We start from the raw sequence: 21,288 nt of genomic DNA on the forward strand, positions 1-21,288 counted from the left end.
AAGGTACTCAATAAAAAGCGACTCCTTTTCTGCCTGAAAATGGACTAAGCATTAGTCTACAACCTCCCAGGCAGCACCCCCACTATGCATCAACAGTACCCCAATGGGCCTTCTGCCCCACCTCTCATTCCCAGCATTTATTTGACTTTCCTGCTCAATCTGGAGCCCAGCTGAGAATTACAATCCAGTTACCTTCATCTCTATTCCCTCATCCCATCAACCCACTGGGCCAAGTGGTGGACCAGGCACTACGTGGTAAATGCAAGGCATGGCTCCTGCCCTCTCCAAGCTTGAAGTGTAGTCTTTGAGAAGAAGACCCACCCTCATGGGCTGTATATTGTTCCCTGCATTTTTTTTTTTTTTTTCACTGTTTCAGGAGCACCGCCTAGCTGTATGATGCAGTCACCCACCTGAAGCCAATGGCAGAGGCCCCACTACCTGTTTCTCTCAGCCTCCTGGATTAGAGAGATCCCTTGGAGAGTGAGGCTGACCGTGGCTGATTAGAATCTCCACGAGACTCCTTTTGGAGCTGGTATTGCAGACAGCTCCCTCCCACACAAACTGTCCAGGCCTTCTCATCAGGACAGTAAAGATCACACTCTAAATCTTTTATGCTTTTAGAAATTGATAGTGAAGCCCAATGCCTTATTCATGTCACTTTGTTAATAACAACCATTGCTAGAACAGCAGTTCTCTCCCTTCAACTTCAACAGTAGGAATGTTATTTCCAAAATAATGAAAGATGTTATTTGGGTCTTCATTCCCAGCGGCTAGTAAATATAATGCTCTTCCTGAATTCCTGTTTCTCTCAGTTCAAACACATATCTCTACCAGTCATACCCCAAATGAAAATGGACAATTGGTTACCACACTGGTGTTTTCAGCAGCACAGACATGGCTGATTCACATGTTTCCAGACCATGTTGTTTTATTTAGGGCATAACACATGACTCAAAGAATGCAATAGTTTAGTATTTTTTGTTACTAGATAAAACCCTAAAATAATAAGTATATCCACCTTTTCAAGTTTCTAGCCAAGCACATCTTTTTCTAAATGTTTTTAAACATCAAACAGTAAATCCCTCTTTCCTTAATAATGTTTTGAAAGGAAAAATATTTAAACATATAAGTATTCAAAGTATTATGTTCTAGTTTTTAATCCTTTATTCACATATATATTTAATTCAACATAAATGGAATGTTATGATACATACTGTGGAAGATTTTCAGTGAAATTCGTTTTTATAATATTTCCTTTTCATTTTAATTACCCCTCCTAGCAACAGTGTTTTATTGCATGATCACTCATCTAATGACCTGTTATTTATCCTTCATATGTTTCTCCATATCCAAATACAGATATACATATAGACAATATAGATACAGATGATATGGATATATAGGCATTGATATAGATATAAATAGATGACATAGGTATAGACAGAAAGAGAGAGAGAAAGAGACGACAAGATTTTGTACACTTTTCTATATCCTCTTCTCACTTTATAGTACCCACCATGGAAATACCTCCAAGTCAACTAATATATCTCTAATTCATTCTTTTTATTGACTGCTGAATATTCTGTTTTCTGTAATCTCTATTCTGTTCCTCTGGTCAATTTCTCTATTTTTATAACAATACCATATTCCTTAGTGTGTTAAGGTCCAACTTTCTTCACCTACTTAGATTGGAAGCAACTGAGAAATAAGGTATAAAAGGAGGGCCAAAAAATATTTAAGTATCAGCTTAATTATTTACAACATAATAGCAGTGGATGATGCAGTTGAGATAGTCACATTGTGAACCATACTACACATCCCAGAATTAAACTCACCCAGTCACAGGCAACCCCCACAACACCCTCAACCAGTTGTTTTTTGATAATAGCATTATAGTAAATTCTGATATCTGGTAAAGAAATATCCTTCAATATTCTTAATCATTCTTTGACTGGCTTTTTGGAGACATTTATTCTTCCAAATGGACTAAAGATCTTCCCCGATTCCAACCCCATTCAGACAAACTGTTAGGACTGAGCTTTTGTGGAATTTTTTTGAGAAATTGGCATTTTAAAATAATAAAAATTCTAATCCAGAAACATCATAATGTCTTTCTCCTTTTTTAGATCTTGTTTTATGTCTTTCATTAATATTCTCCTGTGTATCCTTAAGAAAATTACTTCAAAATATTGTACTGTTTTAACCAAGATTGCGAATAGATTCTTTCTCTCACTTCAGTTTCTATATCCTTAGTAGGGCAAAGAAAACTTACTGATTTTTTTATTTATTCTACAAAAATCTATCTTAAAAATGTCTAAGAAAAATATAATATGCAAATACATGCTAATTAAATTTGGAAAAACTAGAAGAGATTAATAATTTCCCAGCAAAATAAAAATTTTCACAATTTACCCAAGAAGTGGAAAACTTCAGTACACTAATTGGATACTGAGGAACTTCAGTCTAGTGAAACTTGAGAACCGGGGATGAAACTTCATGAGCTCAAACACTTCCTTCAAATGAAGGCTGACCAACTCAAATTAGTAACAATTACATCACTTCTAAGTCTTAAGGAATAAAGAGGTGTTTTGAGAATCTGTTAATCCTGACTTCACACTGGAGAATTGAAGAATTAGCATTAAATCATCATGTTGCACAAGTTGATCAACATGTACAAACATCCAGAAAATTGGCCTTGTGCCTAACACATAAAAAATGAAGCCCAAACTGACTCACGGACAGGCTGTGCTAGGAGGAAAGAACAGAGGTGGAACCTCATCTCACTTACCTGTAATCTCTCCTTAGGTGTACCCTTCCAGGAAGAGGCCAAATATGCCACATCCCTGTCTGCCTTGAATAAAAGAACATGGATTCCTACTGCTGAGAAAGGCACCTATAATTCAGCCAAAATAAGCCATAGGAATCTTGAAAAGCTGCAGTGAAACAAAGTAAATTGAAATGAGGCTCGTAATGAGTTAAAGTGAAGAAAATTTGGAAAAATTCTAAAGGATAAACAACATTTTGATGTGAGACATGGATTTATTAACAATTTAGAAATGTAAAGAATTCTAATTTTCTCAAAGTCGGTGACTAGAATAACAGTGCTTAATGAAAGGAAGGTCAACTTAACATATCCCAAACTGTGGGGAAAAAACCATGTCATGTTTTGAACTGACCATGTAAATTAAAAACAGAGCCACATGAAATAAAAATGTTATTCTGCTCCTGAAAAACAGAAGCAACAAAATATACGTGAAATTTCTGTTCTAATTAATCTTTTTAGGAGGTTTTAAAGTTCCTGATTAGGACTCCAATACTAAAATAAAGAGAACAATAAGTTGTACCTGTTTCCAGGTTTTTTAGACTCACTGGTTACTTATTAATCATAACGCCTTAGGTAAAAATCCAGTAATGCATGAGTCTTTGATAGAGAAATGTAATGATGTTGAAGAATTCAGAATGACAGGCTGCTCATTTTTAGAAGTCTCCCTCTTCCTTACCACGTTAGAGCTAGTAGTTCGAAACTACAGCCTTTCCTGAAATCCTTGGAGTTAACTTTTTCTTAATGTTCTGTATTATTTTCAGACTCCAACTTGCTACAGATGAGCATTGCTGACATAGCAGGGAGCACAGGTGCTACCTGATACCATAGAGGGCATCCATTTCCATTGGCAGCCACACCTCATAGCATGTGGTTCAAGACGCCAGTGAAGCATTCCACATGTTATTTCTTCCCATGGGTGGAGTGGTGGGTTGGCATTAAGTTAAAAATATTTTTTAAAAAAACTTCCTCCTCAGGAATTACCAGTAATAATACCGGTAGAATTCAATTACTAGAAAAACAGAATTCATGGCTCCCACAAAACTTAAAAATATTTGAGGACTTTTGTAAAATGTGTTCTTCATCACCCAAAGGAAGATTTAAAATATGTGAATAATGGAGTGAGGACAATAACCAGAGCATATAGTTAAATCATATTATATTTCACTTCTCATCTGGTTAACCTATCTTTTCATATCATCCTCTCCTTGAATTGGTGGAAAATTAAGGATGATGTTTAGTCCAGTAAGTATGCCAGGCCCCTGGATCTAACCAATGCAGACAAGACCTGCTTTGTTCTGGGCCTAGCTACTTAGATTGATATGCTCAGAATCTTATATTAACCTTATTTTCTTATAATCTTATAATTAACCTTAACTTATTATGATCAAATGAATTATTAGCATTTAAATTAACATTTAAATATCTTAATAAGGCTAAAATATTTTTATTACAAGTCTTATTTTCTCATTAAAAAAATAAGCAGAAAAGAATTACCCATAACAAACTTCAGGCATTGGGAGCAGGTACTCTCTCACACTATTAGCAGGGATGTAAATTAGTATAGCATTTTTGGAAGACGATAAATTTTGAAAGCATGTGCCCTTTGGTCTAGCAGATACATTTGTACAAGTTTTTGGTTTTTTTTTAATGATATGTTCATTTATGCACTCTGCATAATCCTGGGAATATGCTAATAAATGAAACAGACATGATTCCTCCATGGAATAGCTTCATTGGTGGAGAAACGCAATAGAAGAATCTAAGAAATAAAATTTGCTTGGTGCTAAAGAAATAAAGGGATAAAGGAAACAAATGGGGATGACTGGTAAAAAATAATGGGGATGAGGGTGAGGGAGCCTAAAAGTAAAGAGCAGGAAGAAAAGACCTCTCTGAGACTGGCACATAAACTACTACAGGATGAATGAAAAGAAGCCAGCAGGGAGGCAGAGACACTGAGGGAAGGTCTGAGGGAAAAGAGCTTAGGTTTTTGCAGAACAAAAGAAGGTGCATGTGAGAGAGAGGGAGAATATGATGAGGTTGGAGAGGAAAGCAGGGAGTTCTCTCTAGGCCATGCCAAGCAATTAAGATTCTGTTCCAAGTGCACTGGAAGCAACAATCCTTTTAAAAATAGCACTGAAGTTGCTATGTGAGAGGTGGATGGAGTGACAGGCAAGAAAAGAACAAGGTCTCAATTAAAACTCTTCCATAGGCTCATGAGAGAAGTGAGGATGTTGGCTCATGAGGAAGCACAGTGAAGGAGAGAACTAAAAGGATTCAAAGATATTTCATAACCTGTCGATTATACCTTCAACAAACCACAAAAACCAAAGCAAAGAAAAGCTTTCGCTAAAAAAAACACTGTAGGTTTGCTGTAAAAAATGAACATGAGATTTGCAGTAAAAATTCTTCATTCATGCTTATATATTACCTTACAGAAATATCACCACAAATAAACAATTAGTTGATCAGATTAAATCAGAACAAATGGAGGTTGACCATGGTCCAAAGCATAAATAATTTTAAAAAATATACATTCACCCTTATGTGGTAAAGTTACCAATATGTGGTAAAAATTTCCACAAACTTCTTTAAATCAATAATTACAGGAATCAGAGAATTATGGTGAACCATGTTATATATCATCTAAAAGAAAATGATTAAACTGGGTCATCACCTCCATTTTTCACTAATTATTAAAGTGTGGGATATTCTATGCAGATGAATAATTATATTCTCTGACATTTCTGGATGCTTCAAGTGATGATCCTAGTGGAATAAGTATGTAATTTCCAGTCCCTTGAATAACAAAGAAGTGATGGATCACTACTTTTGCAAGCCAAGTTCAACCTTCATGATGTATGTATAATTTTGTTAATGCATGATTTTTGGAACCAATATCTTAATTCATAAACTTGATTCCTGACATATACGATACATTACATACATGTTTCCCGTCAAAGGGAAGCAGTTGTGGTTCAACTGATAGAGCATCCGCCTACCATATGGAGGGTCCAGGGTTTGATACCCAGGGCCTCCTGACCTCTGTGGTGAGCTGGTCCACACACAGTGCTGCCGCGTGCAAGGAGTGTCATGCCATACAGGGGTGTCCCCCGAGTAGGGGTACTCCATGCTCAAGGAATGCACCCTGCAAGGAGAGCCGTCCCATATGAAAAAAGCACAGCCCACCCAGGAGTGGTGACGCACACACAGAGAGGTGACACAACAAGATGACACAACAAAACAAAGTGACACAGTTTCTTGGTGCCACATGACAAGAATGCCAGCAGACAAATAAGAACATACAGCAAGTGGACAGAAAGAGCAGACAACAGGGGGGAAGGAGAAAGAAATAAATAAAATAAATCTTTCTTAAAAAAAAAAACAATGAAGATGAAGGCTCATTAACATTCTCTACTTGACATAAATAGAACTGCTGTAGATAACAAGCTTTAGAAACTTCATGGCAACCTCTGAAGACACTGCCTATTTGAACAAATATTCATTCTTATTGCTTCACCTTATGCCATAATATGACATGGCTCAATTTCTTTAGCTATTTAAATCTGGAATGTTTTATTCTTTTTCTTTTCAATATGGCTAATCAATTGACGCACACATACAATGAGGCTAGCTTGTAATCGTTACGATTATTATTGATATGATCTTTATTTTTATTTGTCTCTTGAATAAGAGCTAATTTCAATTTGACCTTAGGTTTCCAAAGTGTTTATCCAGAGAGTGATACCATAATCACTCACCAGAAACCACTGGAAAATCCCTTCTTATTTATTTATTTTTAATGAACAAAAATGAAAAAAGCAATTAAAAGCACTGCTAAGTCCCAGGTGGCACTATGCAAATGCACTCTCCATTATCCACCAGGTAAATGTGGCCCCAATACCAGGGTGCTTTGTCACCTTACTCAGGTCCTGCTCTCCCCAGGAAAAGAGAATATTGGTTTAAAGCACTGTGAAGGACATGTGAAAAGAAGATTGGAGAGTTTTGTCTGCCTGTGGAGTATATGATGGGATTTGGCACCCCTTTAGGAATTTATTTATTTTAAAGACCTATTTTTCTGTTCTGTTCAATACATATCACATTTGTTTAAGTTGTTGTTTAAGATAAATGGTGTACAACACCAGGGGCCAGTAAACTTTATCAGTATAGAATCAGATAGTAAATATTTTTGACTTTGCAGACCAAACAGCCTCTGACCAACCACTCAACTCTGCTCAACTTTGCCATTGTAGCACAAAAGCAGCCACTGACAATATTTAAACAAATGGACCTAACAGAGTTCCAATACAACTTTAATTACCAAAACTTTATGACAAAATCAGAACTTTGCCTGCAAGCTGTTTTTGCCAACCCCTGAACTACACAATCCTTTCTGCCTCCAGGATTAACTGCTTTCCCTGAAACTAAAAAAGCTTCCAATTCCTGATACATAAATACCTCCGAAGATAAAAATGTTCTTCTACCAAACCTTTCTCTAAATATTCTGGAACTTTTTAAAATGCTTTGAACTCTCTCATCATGACCAAACTAACTAAAACCATGTCAGTAGTTTTTATCCCAGGCCCCTAGCTTAGTTTAGAGTCCAAATGCTTAGGAGTACCCACGTGAGCAGCAGGAAGCAGGATGACTGCTCTGGGGAATATATATCTTGAGTAATTGGAACAGCACAAAGACAACCTACCTAACTAGGCAGGCTACTTTTTTAAAAGTTGGAAACAAAAAGAAATAAAATCGGAAAGATGTTATCTCAGTACTACCAGAAATCTGATTTTGTTGTACCTTATTTATATATTTCAAACATCCAAGTCACCATATAACAATTGACTCCAATTTTATTTCTTTCACTGTTTTTATTCACAACCTGCTTTCACAGTTGCTTGATGTGATGCTTTTCATCACTGGAGTTGTCATTTCTTTCAACAAATTACACCATTGCATACAACCCACATTTTGCTTAACTTTACATCCACCCTCACATCCTCATGCTGAAAATAAATGCTCTACCACAAATTAAGCTTTGATGGGATTTCGTATGTTTTGTTTTGCTTTTCATTTTTAATTGTAACCATGAGAAGAAGCCAACTAGATTCTTTTTCTATGTGATCAGGGCTAGCTTTTACACTTCCACATCATGATTAATTTATCATTCATCTGGATGTGTTATTCACCCTCCTATTAAACTGTGTCTTTAGCCTGTGAACTTTTCTTTCAGCTTCCAACAAAGGGTTTCATTGCATTAGGAATTAAGGTGTGTCTAAGTTTTTACCTGGGAGCAAAAGTGATGCAAGCCTTTCTGGTGAGACCAATCCTGGGTTTAGGGTGGAGAGGAATCTGGTTAACAGGCTTTCTGTAGACTCCTGAGGAAGAGAGCGGAGACGTACTGGGGCTTTTCTTACATACTATATTCAGAGTCCTGAGAAGACTGAACCAGCAGCTCATAGGATTTGTTCGCCAGGGAACTCAGAAATCAGAGACCATGAATTGGCTCCCTTTCAGAGCAACAGGGGCTCTGGCCATTTTAATGGTAAGTCCTGTTTTTTTTCCAAATAATTGCAAACTTTCCCTATTTACTCTTTTTGGAGAATATTATATTTGATGAATCCTGAGTATAAATTCTAAAAAGAGTACAGCAAAAGCAAATATTTTACAATGAAATTGTAAAGAATACCACTTTCCTCCTTTTGATGTTTTATTTTTAATGTTATTTTACATAGAAAAAATAAACTAGAGAGAAATGAATTTGAAAGTCACCATTTAGCATTTTTTTCATTTCTGAATTAAGTAATCCTAATCTCAATTTATATTTTCCACACCTTTATTTTCTTTAAACTAATGCTATTTTGTTTCTCTGACTAACACAAAAAGCTAAAATTCATTAAACAGAGACAATCTATTTTCCAAAGTTACATACCTATTAAGCATATGGCTCAGAATTCTACATGTCTGATCCTGATATCTGACATGTTTTTTAAATAGTCAGAGAATGGTGAATTTAAATCAATGCAATGTTTGACTATAGAAAAGTTAGCAGGGTTCTTAAGAAACAGTTTTGAAAAGAAAAGACATGCAATAGAATAATTTTACTTGTGTTGATTGAGAAAGTTTTACATAAAATTATCTAAAAGAAAAGTGGAATCTAGAGAGCACAGCACTAGCTTAGATATTATCAACCAGTTTGTTCCTTAACTGTGCTGTCCGTGTGGAAAAGTGTCACAATATAATGTTAATAGCAAGGTATCTAAATAGCAAAACATACTGTAAAAGAGTATAAAATAATTCCTAATACTTTCCACTTTGTCAGTGCAAGCTGGGTTGGTCTAGGCATCAATTAACTTCATTTCCTTACCTGAATAAATGAGATAATTGGACTTCTAGAAGGTACATGAAGCTAGATCTCGAGAAAGAACGTTCTAAAAATTAAAGTTGTCTAAAATTAGAATCAATTACCTGTGAGTTAGTGAGTTTCCTGGAAGGCTCTCAAGGCAATGTTCAGAGAGAAAATTAGTACCACACCTTCCTAAGATTCTGTTTCTATTATGGCGCTATAACTAATTTTTTTGTTATCTAATGAATATATTTGACCTAAGAATATTGTAGAGAGAAAGTTGACCTTTGCATGACTTTCCTTCCTTTCCAGATTTCTGTACTAAACTGCAGGTAGTCTGATCATTCATATCCCGGAGCCAAAGACTGAGCCTGGAAAACTAGAGGATATGTAGCAGGGGTGTTGGATTAGGACTGCTATAAGGACATAAATTGGACTGTTAGGAGCTTTTCTCCTCCTTCTACTTAGAGACCCTCTGATTCTACAGTGACTACCAGATTCTTATACTGAGGGCTGTTTTATTCATCTTTTTTTTTTTAAGATTTATTTTTCATTTATTTCTCTCCCCTTCCCCTCCCCCCCAGTTGTCTGCTCTCTGTGTCCATTCGCTGTGTGTTCTTCTGTGACCGCTTCTATCCTTATCAGTGGCACCGGGAATCTGTGTTTCTTTTTGTTGTGTCATCTCGTTGTGTCAGCTCTTCATGTATGTGGCGCCATTCTTGGGCAGGCTGCACTTTCTTTCGCGCTGGGCAGCTCTCCTTACGGGGCGCACTCCTTGTGCGTGGGGCTCCTCTACATGGGGAACACCCCTGCATGGCAGGGCACTCCTTGTGTGCATCAGCACTGCGCATGGGCCAGCTCCACACGGGTCAAGGAGGCCCTGGGTTTGAACCGTAGACCTTCCATGTGGTAGGCGGACACCCTATCCATTGGGCCAAGTCTGCTTCCCTGTTTTATTGATCTTTGTATCTCCAGTGCCTTCTGTGGTGTCTATCTTATAGTGGACAATCAATTGTTTGAATAAGTAAATGATTGAATGATGCCTCTCAAAACTATAAAACCCCCATACTACCCCTGGAGTAGGCATCGAGGAAACCCTGAAATATAAGACATTTTTCCTACCAATAAGAAACCTTCAAACACATACACATAATTAAATGACAGTGTAACTAAGGAGATAATTGCTAAACAGTGGTCTCTGTTGTAGAAGTCGAGAGGTTCAATTATTTGCATATAGTAAGGCCAGGATTCAGGAATAATTTTGGGGAAGGAAAAATGAGTCTATTACGACTGGCTGGGCTTGGAGCTTCTCATTCCAAAATCTGAGCCCCAACAAGATTTTTGAGTTCCTTTCATACAGAGGAAGGGTCAAACGATTCTTTGTTTCAGTGCTCACTAGGCTTGAATTAGCATATATCTTCCACATCCTAGGTAATCCTTTAGCATGGACTACAGACATTCTAGATAAGGTTTTAGCACATTTGGTTTGCATTTTTCCTGAATATTTAAAGTTTAGAGAGTTTATAGAGTTTGCATTGCTGAACTGTTTCTCCGGGACTGACTTCATGTCATAGTTGCTTGCCTAAGGGCAGGGCTGCAGTTCTCACTATCCCAAAGGAACCACTCAGGAAACAGACAGCTCAGGTTATCTACAAAAATATGAACAGCCCCCCACCCATAGCCTACATCAGTGTAGACTGGCTATGTCCAGTATGGTACCCACTTTTGAGCACTTGAAATGTGATTGGTCTAAACTGAGGTACACTGTTAAGTGTAAAATACATATCACATTTTGGAGACTTAGTATGACAAAAAGAATATAAAATATTCCATTAATAAATTTTATATTGACTACATTTTGAAATGACAGTATTTTTGGATATATTGGGTTAAATAAAATACATTCCTAAAATAATTTTATCTTTTAAAATAATAGAAAATTTAAAATTACATAAATGTCTCACATTTGTGGTTCTCATTATATTTCCACCCGACAGTGCTACTCTTTTTGCTCTCAGTCAAATGCAGTGTATCAGTCAGGAGCGATCTAGGCAAAAAACGCCCCAGGGGCTAGGTAAGATTTGAAGTGGTTTCTGATAAACATGGGGGACAAAGAGAAGTGTTTTCAGTTGTGGGACCAGCATTAGCAAAGGCAGAAAAGATTATGGTATGTGCCTGGAGGCAAGGCGCACACTGGTTTGGCCGGAATGACAGTTTGGATTGGAGAACCTGAACATGAGCTTGGAAAGTCAGAGGAAAGTCAGACTGAAAACTGCATCCTTTTAGAAGTGGGGAGTCACCCAGAGCTTTGAAACTGTGGCAATGGGGAAAAAGGCAATGTCTGTAAAGGCATTATCAAGTGGGAGTGCAACCTTTTGTCGTTGAAGGGCGGGGGACTAAAAGTTGGAAGGCATGCAAGTTTGGAGGGTTTAAACTAATTCCACCATGTTGTAACCACACAAGGATTGCTCAGAGAGGTGTAATGTAATATCAAAGTCATGAACTTAAACCAATGGCTATACCACTGACTCATTCCAGTTCTTATTTCCCCAGCTGTCAAGTAAAATAATCACACCACCCTGCCTAACCAAAATGGCCAAAGTGAGAACAAAGCAGTACTTACTGTGTGCAAAAAAAAAAAAAAAAGTGCTTTGATTAATATAAAGTTCTTTGTAAGACTCTGATTCTTACTATTTGTAATACTTTAGTAGAATGATGGTGATTTTGGAATCCTTCTTATATTCGGCCTTACTATTTTAAGTTATCATCAATACTGCTTTCAATAAATCAAGAAATACCTACATAGTTCTTGATCTAAAGAGTATATCAGATATGGGAATCCATTATATTTTCAATGTAACATTTATGTAATCTAAAGCTCCTTTAAAAATAAAAAAAATGCTTTCAAAAAGAGTATATCAGAAAGCAGTTATGAAATTAATTTTTTAAGTTGGCAGGAAAAAATAAAAACTATAATTTTCATTAATAGAATGGTGAGCGTGGGAAATAGCTTGTTTTCAAAATGTGGAGCTTGACTGAAAATTTCCTATGTCCAGTCTCCTAGATAATTATTTGGGAGGAGCAGTCATAGAAATACCTGCCTATTTTTTTTTTTTTTTAAGAGAATAATATTTATCAGTTTGCTATGCTTGTTTGATCCATTTTCACACAATAGAACTTCTGGGGGAAAGGATTTGTGCTTGAAAAATGTTGACCTTCACAGATTTAACCTTTTGAAAAAAAAGTTTGTCTTTAAAGGAGACCACTGTTCAGTGTTTTATAGCCCACAAAATCTGAAATACAGTTTGTCATATACCACTCCACTAAGCATCTAAACAAAAGCTATTTAATTTCATGTTACTCTATTGTATACAAATTCATTCATCACAAGACTAAGAGTTTGAAATCAAAAGATTTTTAAACTACAATTTTTAAAGAAGTTTTTGCTGCTGGTGGGAAAAAAAGAGAGAAGCAATTTGAAATATCAAGTTCTGACTTAAAATGTGTTCTAAATATAGTTGATCTGTCCTTAACAACCTTTCTCTATACAACGTCCAAAATGTAAATTTTTCAGAAGAATTTTAGGCTAAAATGGCCCAAATTTTAACATAAAGAAAATGTTCACAGTATTTTCTCTTCTGATGAAACAATCATGTAAGTAAATACATGAAAATAAATTTCCCTCTGAAACTCCCCCAAAAGTTAAGATTCTAAAATCAGAATAAAGTTGCCAAATGATTCTGCTTAGCCCTGCCTAACTTGGGTAGAAGTTCAAGAAAGATCTAATGTACCAATTAGCACTCCTACTTGCTTAATAACTGAAACCAGTTTTCATCTGGGACTACAACACTGAGTGCTCATGACATTTGTCGTAAACCTCTTGGCCTTTGGCTCTTACTTTCCAGTTAAAAGAGTGAATCTGATAGCCTAAGGTGAGGGCTTGCTTTAAGGAGTTCATTCACAAAGAAATTAAATAGACAATTGGTTACTACCTGCAGTTATACTATGAATAATTCATTCTGTCTTACATGTACTTTTTTCCCAGGGCTGCTCTCCAGCTGCCAAGACTGTGTACTGCCCAATTCCAAAAGGTGCTATTCATATAAACTACAGTATGAACAGTGCCCCCTGGAGTTGTACAATGAGCAACTTACATAATAATATAGTAGAGCACTGTTTCTTTTCTCTTCTTGGTGCTGAAAAAGAGAAAGTTCTTATTTGCCTTGACAGTGAGTAATAATAAGAGATCACTTCAAATCGGTCAAATGGTTCTTTTTTTTTTAACCATTTTTTTAAGTTTGGTGACAGAAGTGATTAAAATTTATTAAGCATTTACTACAGTCTAGGACTCATCTATGTGCTTTACCTTTATTCTTTTAACCATCACACCAAACCTACAAGGTAAATAGAATTATCATCCCTTTATTACAGATAAGGAAACTGAAAGATGAGGTAAATTTTCCAAGTCACACAGCTGGTGCATCGTAGGACTGGGATTTAAATTCAGTGATTCAGGATTCATTGTTCAACTCTGTATTACTATGCTTTACTACATCTTACACAGTATTTAAAATGATCCTTTGAAATTGTCCAAGGATATTTGTTATCTTTAGCATCTCTATCTATCATGATACAAGGCTTAACTTTCTAAATTAATGGCATTTGCTCTAAAAATTGGTTGCTGAAAAATGAATTATATCAAATTAAATAGTAATCTCCAGGTAATTAAACATACTTATTTTGGTTAAACTAAGGGACACACCCTGATTAATGCAAAGTTTATTGGAATGTTTTGGGGTTTTTAATTAAAAAATTTTTAATTCAATATATATAGAAAGATATGAGGGATAATGAAAGATATATTGCTCATTTCTTCTGAATTGTACATAAGTAATTTATTCATTAAACAGGAATTGAATGCCCTCCATGATCTGACACCTTACCAATCACTGTACCCATCTAATTATGGTAATAATACCACCAGCCTAAATATATTATATGTTGCTTTTTCAAAACAAACACAATAATAAATACAAAACCATATTTAACACATAAATAATCATTTTTCAATTACCTAATTCATTCTAAAATGTCCCAGAGGGGAATGGGTGAGATCCACTCTTATTCCCATCCCAAAGATTGAGAAAAGTGCTCATGCCCCAGGATTGGCTGAGACCAACTCCATGGATTTGACACATAGTCTAATGGTCTGTCCCTCCCCACACTAAAGTTTGAGGTTACTCTAAATAAATTTTGGCCAAATGAAGTAAAATAGAAGTCATTATTATAACTTATATTATTTAAAATCTAGTCATCCTTAGCCTCAAAATACATTTATTCTTGTATCCACTATATTCAATAATAATCTTAATGATACAGCTATATATTTTTATTAGCCAACATAGGGGATGTGGATATCAAATTACTTTATTTCATATGCTATTTGATTTATTTAATAATCTGATTTGCTTTTAGTGAAATTTTATTTCTAATTCCTATTTATACCAAGGCATATCAGGGTATATTAATGCTTTAAAAACCATATAATCTAAATTATCAAAATAATCAGAAAACGAGAAGGAAAAAGAAAAGCACAGGAAATCTCAAAACAAGGGAATCTTTTTTTTTTTTTTTTTTTTAATTTTTTTATTTTTTATTGACTTTGTAATAATATTACATTAAAAATATATATGTGAGGTCCCATTCAACCCCACCCCCCCACCCCCCCTCTCCCCCCCCCCAACAACACTCGTTCCCATCATCATGACACATCCATTGGATTTGGTAAGTACATCTTTGGGCACCTCTGCACCTCATATACATTGGTTCACATCATGGCCCATACTCTCCTCTATTCCATCATGTAGGCCCTGTGAGGATTTACAATGTCCGGTGATTACCTCTGAAGCACCATCCAGGGCAGCTCCATGTCAAAACAAGGGAATCTTTATCCAGTTTAATATTTCCCATCCAGGTCACTGAAAAAGACAAAAGACAACTTCCTAGACAATTTAAATTGACAGAAAACTATCTAAATGTTTATTAAACATTCAAAATAATCATAGTAGAAAACAAACTAAAACAGTTAAGTAGCCATTATATGTGTATTAATCATATAAAATAAATATTTTTAAAATACTATTTTAAATAATGTAAGGCTGTGGTTATGTTTTTTAAATTCCTAGAAAGCATTGCAATATTCAGAAGTATCTGTCATCAACTAGCCTGAACTTAAAGAAGCACAAAAAAAAATCAAATTGTCATAGTTTTCCCCCAAAATAGGGAATATTCTTCATGGTCTGGTTTTAAAAAAATAAGAGAAAGAGTAAAAATGTAAACTGAATAACTTTTCTGAGGGCTGTAATTTTATGGGAAAAAATCAGTAATTAACTATATATAATATTAATTCTCTATAGTAAGGCTTTTTGTCCTTCCTCTTCCAGGAAAATAGAAACTATGCCTGAATGTCTATTAGAAAAAATTTTCCCAACAGGGATAGTAGAAGCATGATTCATATTTTCTGGATGACTCTTTCTAGTTTTCCTGTAAAAAGGAACGTGTCTAGACTATGCCTTCTTTCACATGGGAATGAGCTGTTCTAATGAACTGAGAAAGGAGTAATACAATTACTGCATGGCTGATTTTTTTTTCTCCTAATAACTCATGGTATTGCTTAACAAAGAGCAGCAAAGCTGTGAAAACATTTTGAGACCTGTTATAACCAGATTTAAGGTCTCTTTCATGCCAGTTTGAACACATGTCCTTTGAAATAAAGATTTCAAATGAAATCTTTTAGAATGAATGGGGCCCTGTGTGTGGTACAGTTACTCCTTTGGTTTAGACTTGGATTTGTCAATTTATTATAACCTTCAAAAATAAACAGTGTAATAAATCCACATGGTTTCAGAAGCAACCACAGCCTTTTGCCAGGTTGAAATATAATTTGGCCATCATATTTCTCTCCACCACTAGTTTTTTTTTTTTATTTATTTAGGCCATTCTTGGTTAGAATCTACTGTAGTGATGATGTTCACACTCTGGAGTCAGGCTGCCAAGGTTTATACTCAGGCTGTTAGCTCCGGTAACTAGTCCTTCTCTCTGTGTCTCCATTTCTTCATCCATAAAATAGGAATGATAATAATAGAATCCCCATCAGATGGCTGTTGTTTTAAATGAGGTATTAAGTATAATGCACTACGAACAGCAACCAACACAAAGAAACCACACGCTAAACATTAGCTAAGATTATTACTCTTCTAATTGTTTCTCCAGATTTCTTTTTCACAATAATTTTTCCTACCAGATTCTCTTCCAGTCAGATAATCAGTGGGTCAGCATATAGTTGTTAAACACCAGATAATAGAGAAGCGCTGATCTGGAAAGTTTACAATTCTCTTGGCTTAGCAAAATAATGCCTATTACTAAATAAGAGAAATAATAAATCACAGTAGACCCTTACGGGCTAAATTGCCTGGTATAGTATAGGGTATGTGTGGAACAAACTCAGAAAAGGGAAGATCAGTAAAGATGGCTTCAAGGCAATTGTTGGAACTTGATTTTATCTTAAAGATAAGTAATACACAAACAAATAAAGGGAAAAGAGTGTGCATTTCTGGTAGAAAACATGATGGAAAATGGTACAGACGAATATCTTGAGATAGTGAAGACCTTTGATGGCCTTATTTCATTTTATCCTTGCTTGATTTTTTCATATCACTACAAAGATTATGCTCCATATTTAATTCAAGTAATAGGTCAGAGATTAACAATTCCATGACCTACAGCAGTCTTTTGATTGAATTAGCATACCCCATTTTTATAGTCCATTCCCTAATTTGGCCAAGTTCCAGTCCATTCTCTCCATTCTTGTACAGCCAAAGGAAATGACTTAAATGTAATTGCAGTTAACTAATTGCAGTTAATACAGGCTTGTCAACATAATCTTTAGAGATTATGATTTGTAGGCATACCTTCCCTGGCCTTTTTGGTGTGTTTGTTTGTTTGTTTTGTTTTTTGGTTTGCTTTTCTTTTTACAGTGATAGCAAATTAATTTATTCAGTACTTTTTCCATTCCATATCATCAAGAGGATTGATTTCAACTTTCCTTTTACCTAGATCAGACCAGTTGGTACTCAAAACTGTGCCACCAGACTCCATAAATGATTTGTTCATGGCACATTTCACTTCATCAGGAGAACCATCTGAAAAGATTTGCTGAAACAATTTGTTTAGTGCTGCATCTCCTTCCAACTTCTCATTCCTTTCTTCTTTGATCTTGCCAACCAATTTATCCCAATTTCTTGTGTAATGAGATGACCATGGATATAGGTTCTTTACATCCTCTATGAACTGCTTTGGCTTAGGCATGTCTCCTTCTCCCCTCTAGCTTTTCCCATCTCCCAGCCTCTGGCTTTTCATTTTAATTTCAATTTTTGTTGAAAGTACTTTAAATTCTGGTATAATAGAGTGAAGAAGTCTTAGTTTCAAATTGTAATCCTCTCCAGAAAGAAGTTTCACCAAAGCAAAAAACTCTTTTTTCTGAAAATTCCACATTTAATTTACATCATTCTTCTGAACATTCTTGATCATAAGTGTAACGATTACTTGAGATTTTGTTTGATAACAGTTATACTTGATTTTTAACTGATGAGTCTGCTGGGATGCAGACACCTCAGATTCTGGTCCATTTTGAGCTTCTTGACAACTTTTAATCCAGATAATGAAATTAGCATCTGCACTATCTAATTTCTGTCCTTCTGTAAAAGTCTCTAGAGCAGCAGCATAGTTTTCATGGTATTCACAGATCCCTTTCCTCAGCATAGCAGTGGAATTATTTGGATTGAGTTCGAAAGATTCCTTTGCATCAGCAACAGCATCACAGTAATTCCCAAGAAGAATATGATTATAAGTTCTTTGACAATAATACTGCGCGTCATCTTGTTTCTATTCCAAAGCCTTAGTCAGCTCCTCTAATGCTGCCTGGGGGTCCTGTCAATCAGAGCATTTGAGAGGCTCTGGAAAAAACACTGGGGTGTTGTAGGTCCTTGGTGCAGCCATCGCCATCCCTAATAATCACTGCTCGAGTTCCTTCTACAGAAGTTACAGCTCTCCAGCTGCCCAAGAGGGAAACTTCTGGCAATGTTTGTGTTGTTGTTGCTGTTGTTGTTTTTTGAATCTTGTATCTGTTACTTTATAAAAAATTAATTAATTAATTTTATTAGAGAAGTTGTGAGCTTACAAAACAATCATGCATAATGTGCATAATTCCCATACATTACCCCTCCACCAACGGAGTACATTGTTGTGGAACACTTGTTTTACAGATTATGAAAGAACATCATAAGACTATTATCACTAACTGGACCACAACATATAGTAGGCGTATTTTTTCCAAACACCCCCTATTATTAACACAGTGTATTAGTATTGTACATTTCTTAGAGTTCATGAGAGAACACTCTCATATTTGTATTGTTAACCAACCACAGTCCATCTTCCACCACATGAGTCACTATGTTATACAGTCCCAAACCTTGTATATTCTATCCAAAGTATACACACAGTGAGTCTCATTTTCATCACAGAGTTGTGCAATTATAGCCCCAGTAAACCTTTGAACATTTTCCTTAGTCCAAAAGAAAAACTCCCATACCCTCTTTTTTTTGACACTAAGCATGGATTATAATTTACATTATTCTGCTGATGGTTTTTAATAGCCCCCTTTGGCACTTTCTGAAATTTACCACAGTGATGCTCACTATTGTTTTCCAAAGCAATGGCTTCCAGAGTTGCTGGGAACTCTTAATGGAACAGCCAGGTAAGAAAAGTCCAGTTGCTACAACTGGCTGTTAGGCATAGGTTTGCAACTCTGGTAAGTTCCTCTTCATATCATTAAAATTTTGTAGTCAGTTTAAAGAACTGTATGAACTGTTGACTACTGCTTCTCTAAATTTACTTTTGAAATAAAAACCAAATACAATATGAACAACAAGATGTAATAATCAGAATTAACAGCTTTATGTAATTAATTTTTTAAAGAATTCACATTTAATTTGACTTTATTTAAATATTTGCAGGTAGTCGTATTGGTTCACGGAGAATTGAGAATACAGGTAAAGTATAAATAAGATTTTTGTCTTTGCAAGTAATGTATTAGGTTTAAAAATGAAAACTGTCTAGAAAAAAATAAATATTTAATGTTTAAAATAGTTTGATAATATAACTGTGAAAAATATAAAATTAAAATGATAATATCTAACCCAAAAATAACCCAAAAATATTAAAAAATTCAGTAATATATAAATGTCATTATTGTAATTTATCACGTTGTCTTTCTTTTTTTATCTTATACCAATCAAGTTGTTTTCATTAAGCAGATCCTATATGCCCAGAACAGTTGAATATTGTAAAGTATATAAAGGAAATACAAAACATGACTAAGTGCTAATATCAAAAATTGTATATCGTTGTGAACTTTTAAAGGTATTTAATAGTTCTTTGCTTAACAAAGTGTAAGGAAGAACACAATAGACATATAACAGTCTTAGATATCTTGAAACCTGGGGGGTTCTTCATTTATATGCATATAACCAATATTCAGAACACAATTTGCCAACTATGCACATAATAAAATGGAATCCCTTTTTACATAAGATAAAAGGACAAGATGGACAAGAGAGGACAGCAGTGCAACAAGCCAAAAGAAGGTATAAACGTGAATGGGTGAAATTTGCAAAACCCTGCAGAGAAAGAGAAGACAACTCAAAAAGAAACCCAATTGCCACGGTAAGTCACATCAGCAGGAGCAGTGTGAGTTTTTAGAATAAGTGCATTAGGCATGAATTAAATTAATAAGGCAATTTCAATTAGCGTAATGCAGAGGGAGTTTATAGAACAAATGAGTTATCTTCCACCAAAAATATAACAAAAGTAACAACAACAATACAAGAGGAAAAATGGAGGAACCATAACTTTCAGAGTTACAAAAAAAATAACTAAGAGACATATCAACAGATTTCAATATATAAGCCTTATTTGGACCTAGATTCTAGGAAACAAATTGAAAAAATATAAGAATTTGAGAAATGATTGGAAGTAATGACAAAACAAGACTGGTCATGTTTTGGTAATTGCTGAAGCAGGTCCATTTTACTGTTCTCTCAACCTTTATATATGTTTGAAATTTTCCATGTTAAAAACCTTAAAAATTATAATAAAAAGCAATTCATTGCAATACATATCTTTTAAAAATTACTATGTAATCACTCACTCTTTTTTCTTTCCATTTACCTCTTTTTAAACTAAAATAAGCCTCATTTTTTTTATGCTGTCAGTTAAGCAGGGGAGCATTCAGAAGTATCCTAGTCAACAGTAAGTGCCCTTGCCTTTCTCTTGACCTTCTAACATCATCACAGTGGCCACAATCTGAGCAAATATTATAAAGCCCAAATAATTAACATGCCTATTGATCTGTGCTAGTTAGTAAAAGCAACAATTTGATTTTATTTCTTGTCTATCAAGTCAAAAAGTAGTGTCAGATAGATCGATCAAAATGAACAGATGACTTAAAAATGTGGAAGTGGAGGAAGGGAGGGAAGGAACTGATCTGAGCGGGGATCCCATAACATTTGGGGTATTTTTTTTTTTGGCTGCAGATTACTTCAGATTTCCAGGCAAATCAGAAAATTACCTACCAAATTTCTGGGATGGGAATTGATCAGCCCCCTTTTGGAATCTTTATTGTTGACAAAAACACTGGAGAAGTTAACATAACGGCCATAGTTGACCGTGAGGAAACCCCAAGCTTCCTGGTAAGTTTGTGTCCTCCATATCCGGCTACCCTGTTCCTTGAGCCCATGGCGACACTCTTCTATGATTAATCCCCTACAAAGAGCCTCCTCTTAGGTTGTGCACCTGAAAAATACACTGGAGGGTGCATGAGAGAATGGTAAATCCAGGACTCAGTGTGCCAAGAGCATCACCCTGGCACAAGACAGTATCAGCCTGGAGGAAGGGCAACTTGCCTGATTTTTCTGCCCAAGGGCATCTTTCCTACTTGTCATCCCTTTGGGGAAATCTTTTTCTTTGCACGAAAGGTCTTTCTTGGTGGGCAAACTAAGTT

At 35.4% G+C, this 21,288-nt stretch overlaps 1 protein-coding gene and 1 pseudogene across 2 annotated transcripts in view; one reads left to right on the forward strand and one right to left on the reverse strand.

Annotated features, from left to right (window-relative positions):
- Positions 1 to 8,174: 8,174 nt before the first annotated feature.
- Positions 8,175 to 21,288, forward strand: part of DSG3 (desmoglein 3) — a 33,353-nt gene continuing 20,239 nt past the window's right edge. For both annotated transcript variants that reach the window (XM_058277577.2, XM_058277578.2), the window contains exons 1-4: positions 8,175 to 8,366; positions 19,244 to 19,279; positions 19,821 to 19,952; positions 20,822 to 20,977. In XM_058277577.2, the coding sequence (XP_058133560.1) occupies positions 8,319 to 8,366; positions 19,244 to 19,279; positions 19,821 to 19,952; positions 20,822 to 20,977 (372 nt within the window). In that variant the 5' untranslated portion in view covers positions 8,175 to 8,318. The remainder of the gene's footprint in view (positions 8,367 to 19,243; positions 19,280 to 19,820; positions 19,953 to 20,821; positions 20,978 to 21,288) is intronic.
- Positions 17,206 to 18,466, reverse strand: LOC139436678 (protein SGT1 homolog pseudogene; annotated as a pseudogene).

This window comes from Dasypus novemcinctus, chromosome 16 (assembly GCF_030445035.2).
Source record: "Dasypus novemcinctus isolate mDasNov1 chromosome 16, mDasNov1.1.hap2, whole genome shotgun sequence".
In the NCBI taxonomy this organism is placed as follows: domain Eukaryota; kingdom Metazoa; phylum Chordata; class Mammalia; order Cingulata; family Dasypodidae; genus Dasypus; species Dasypus novemcinctus.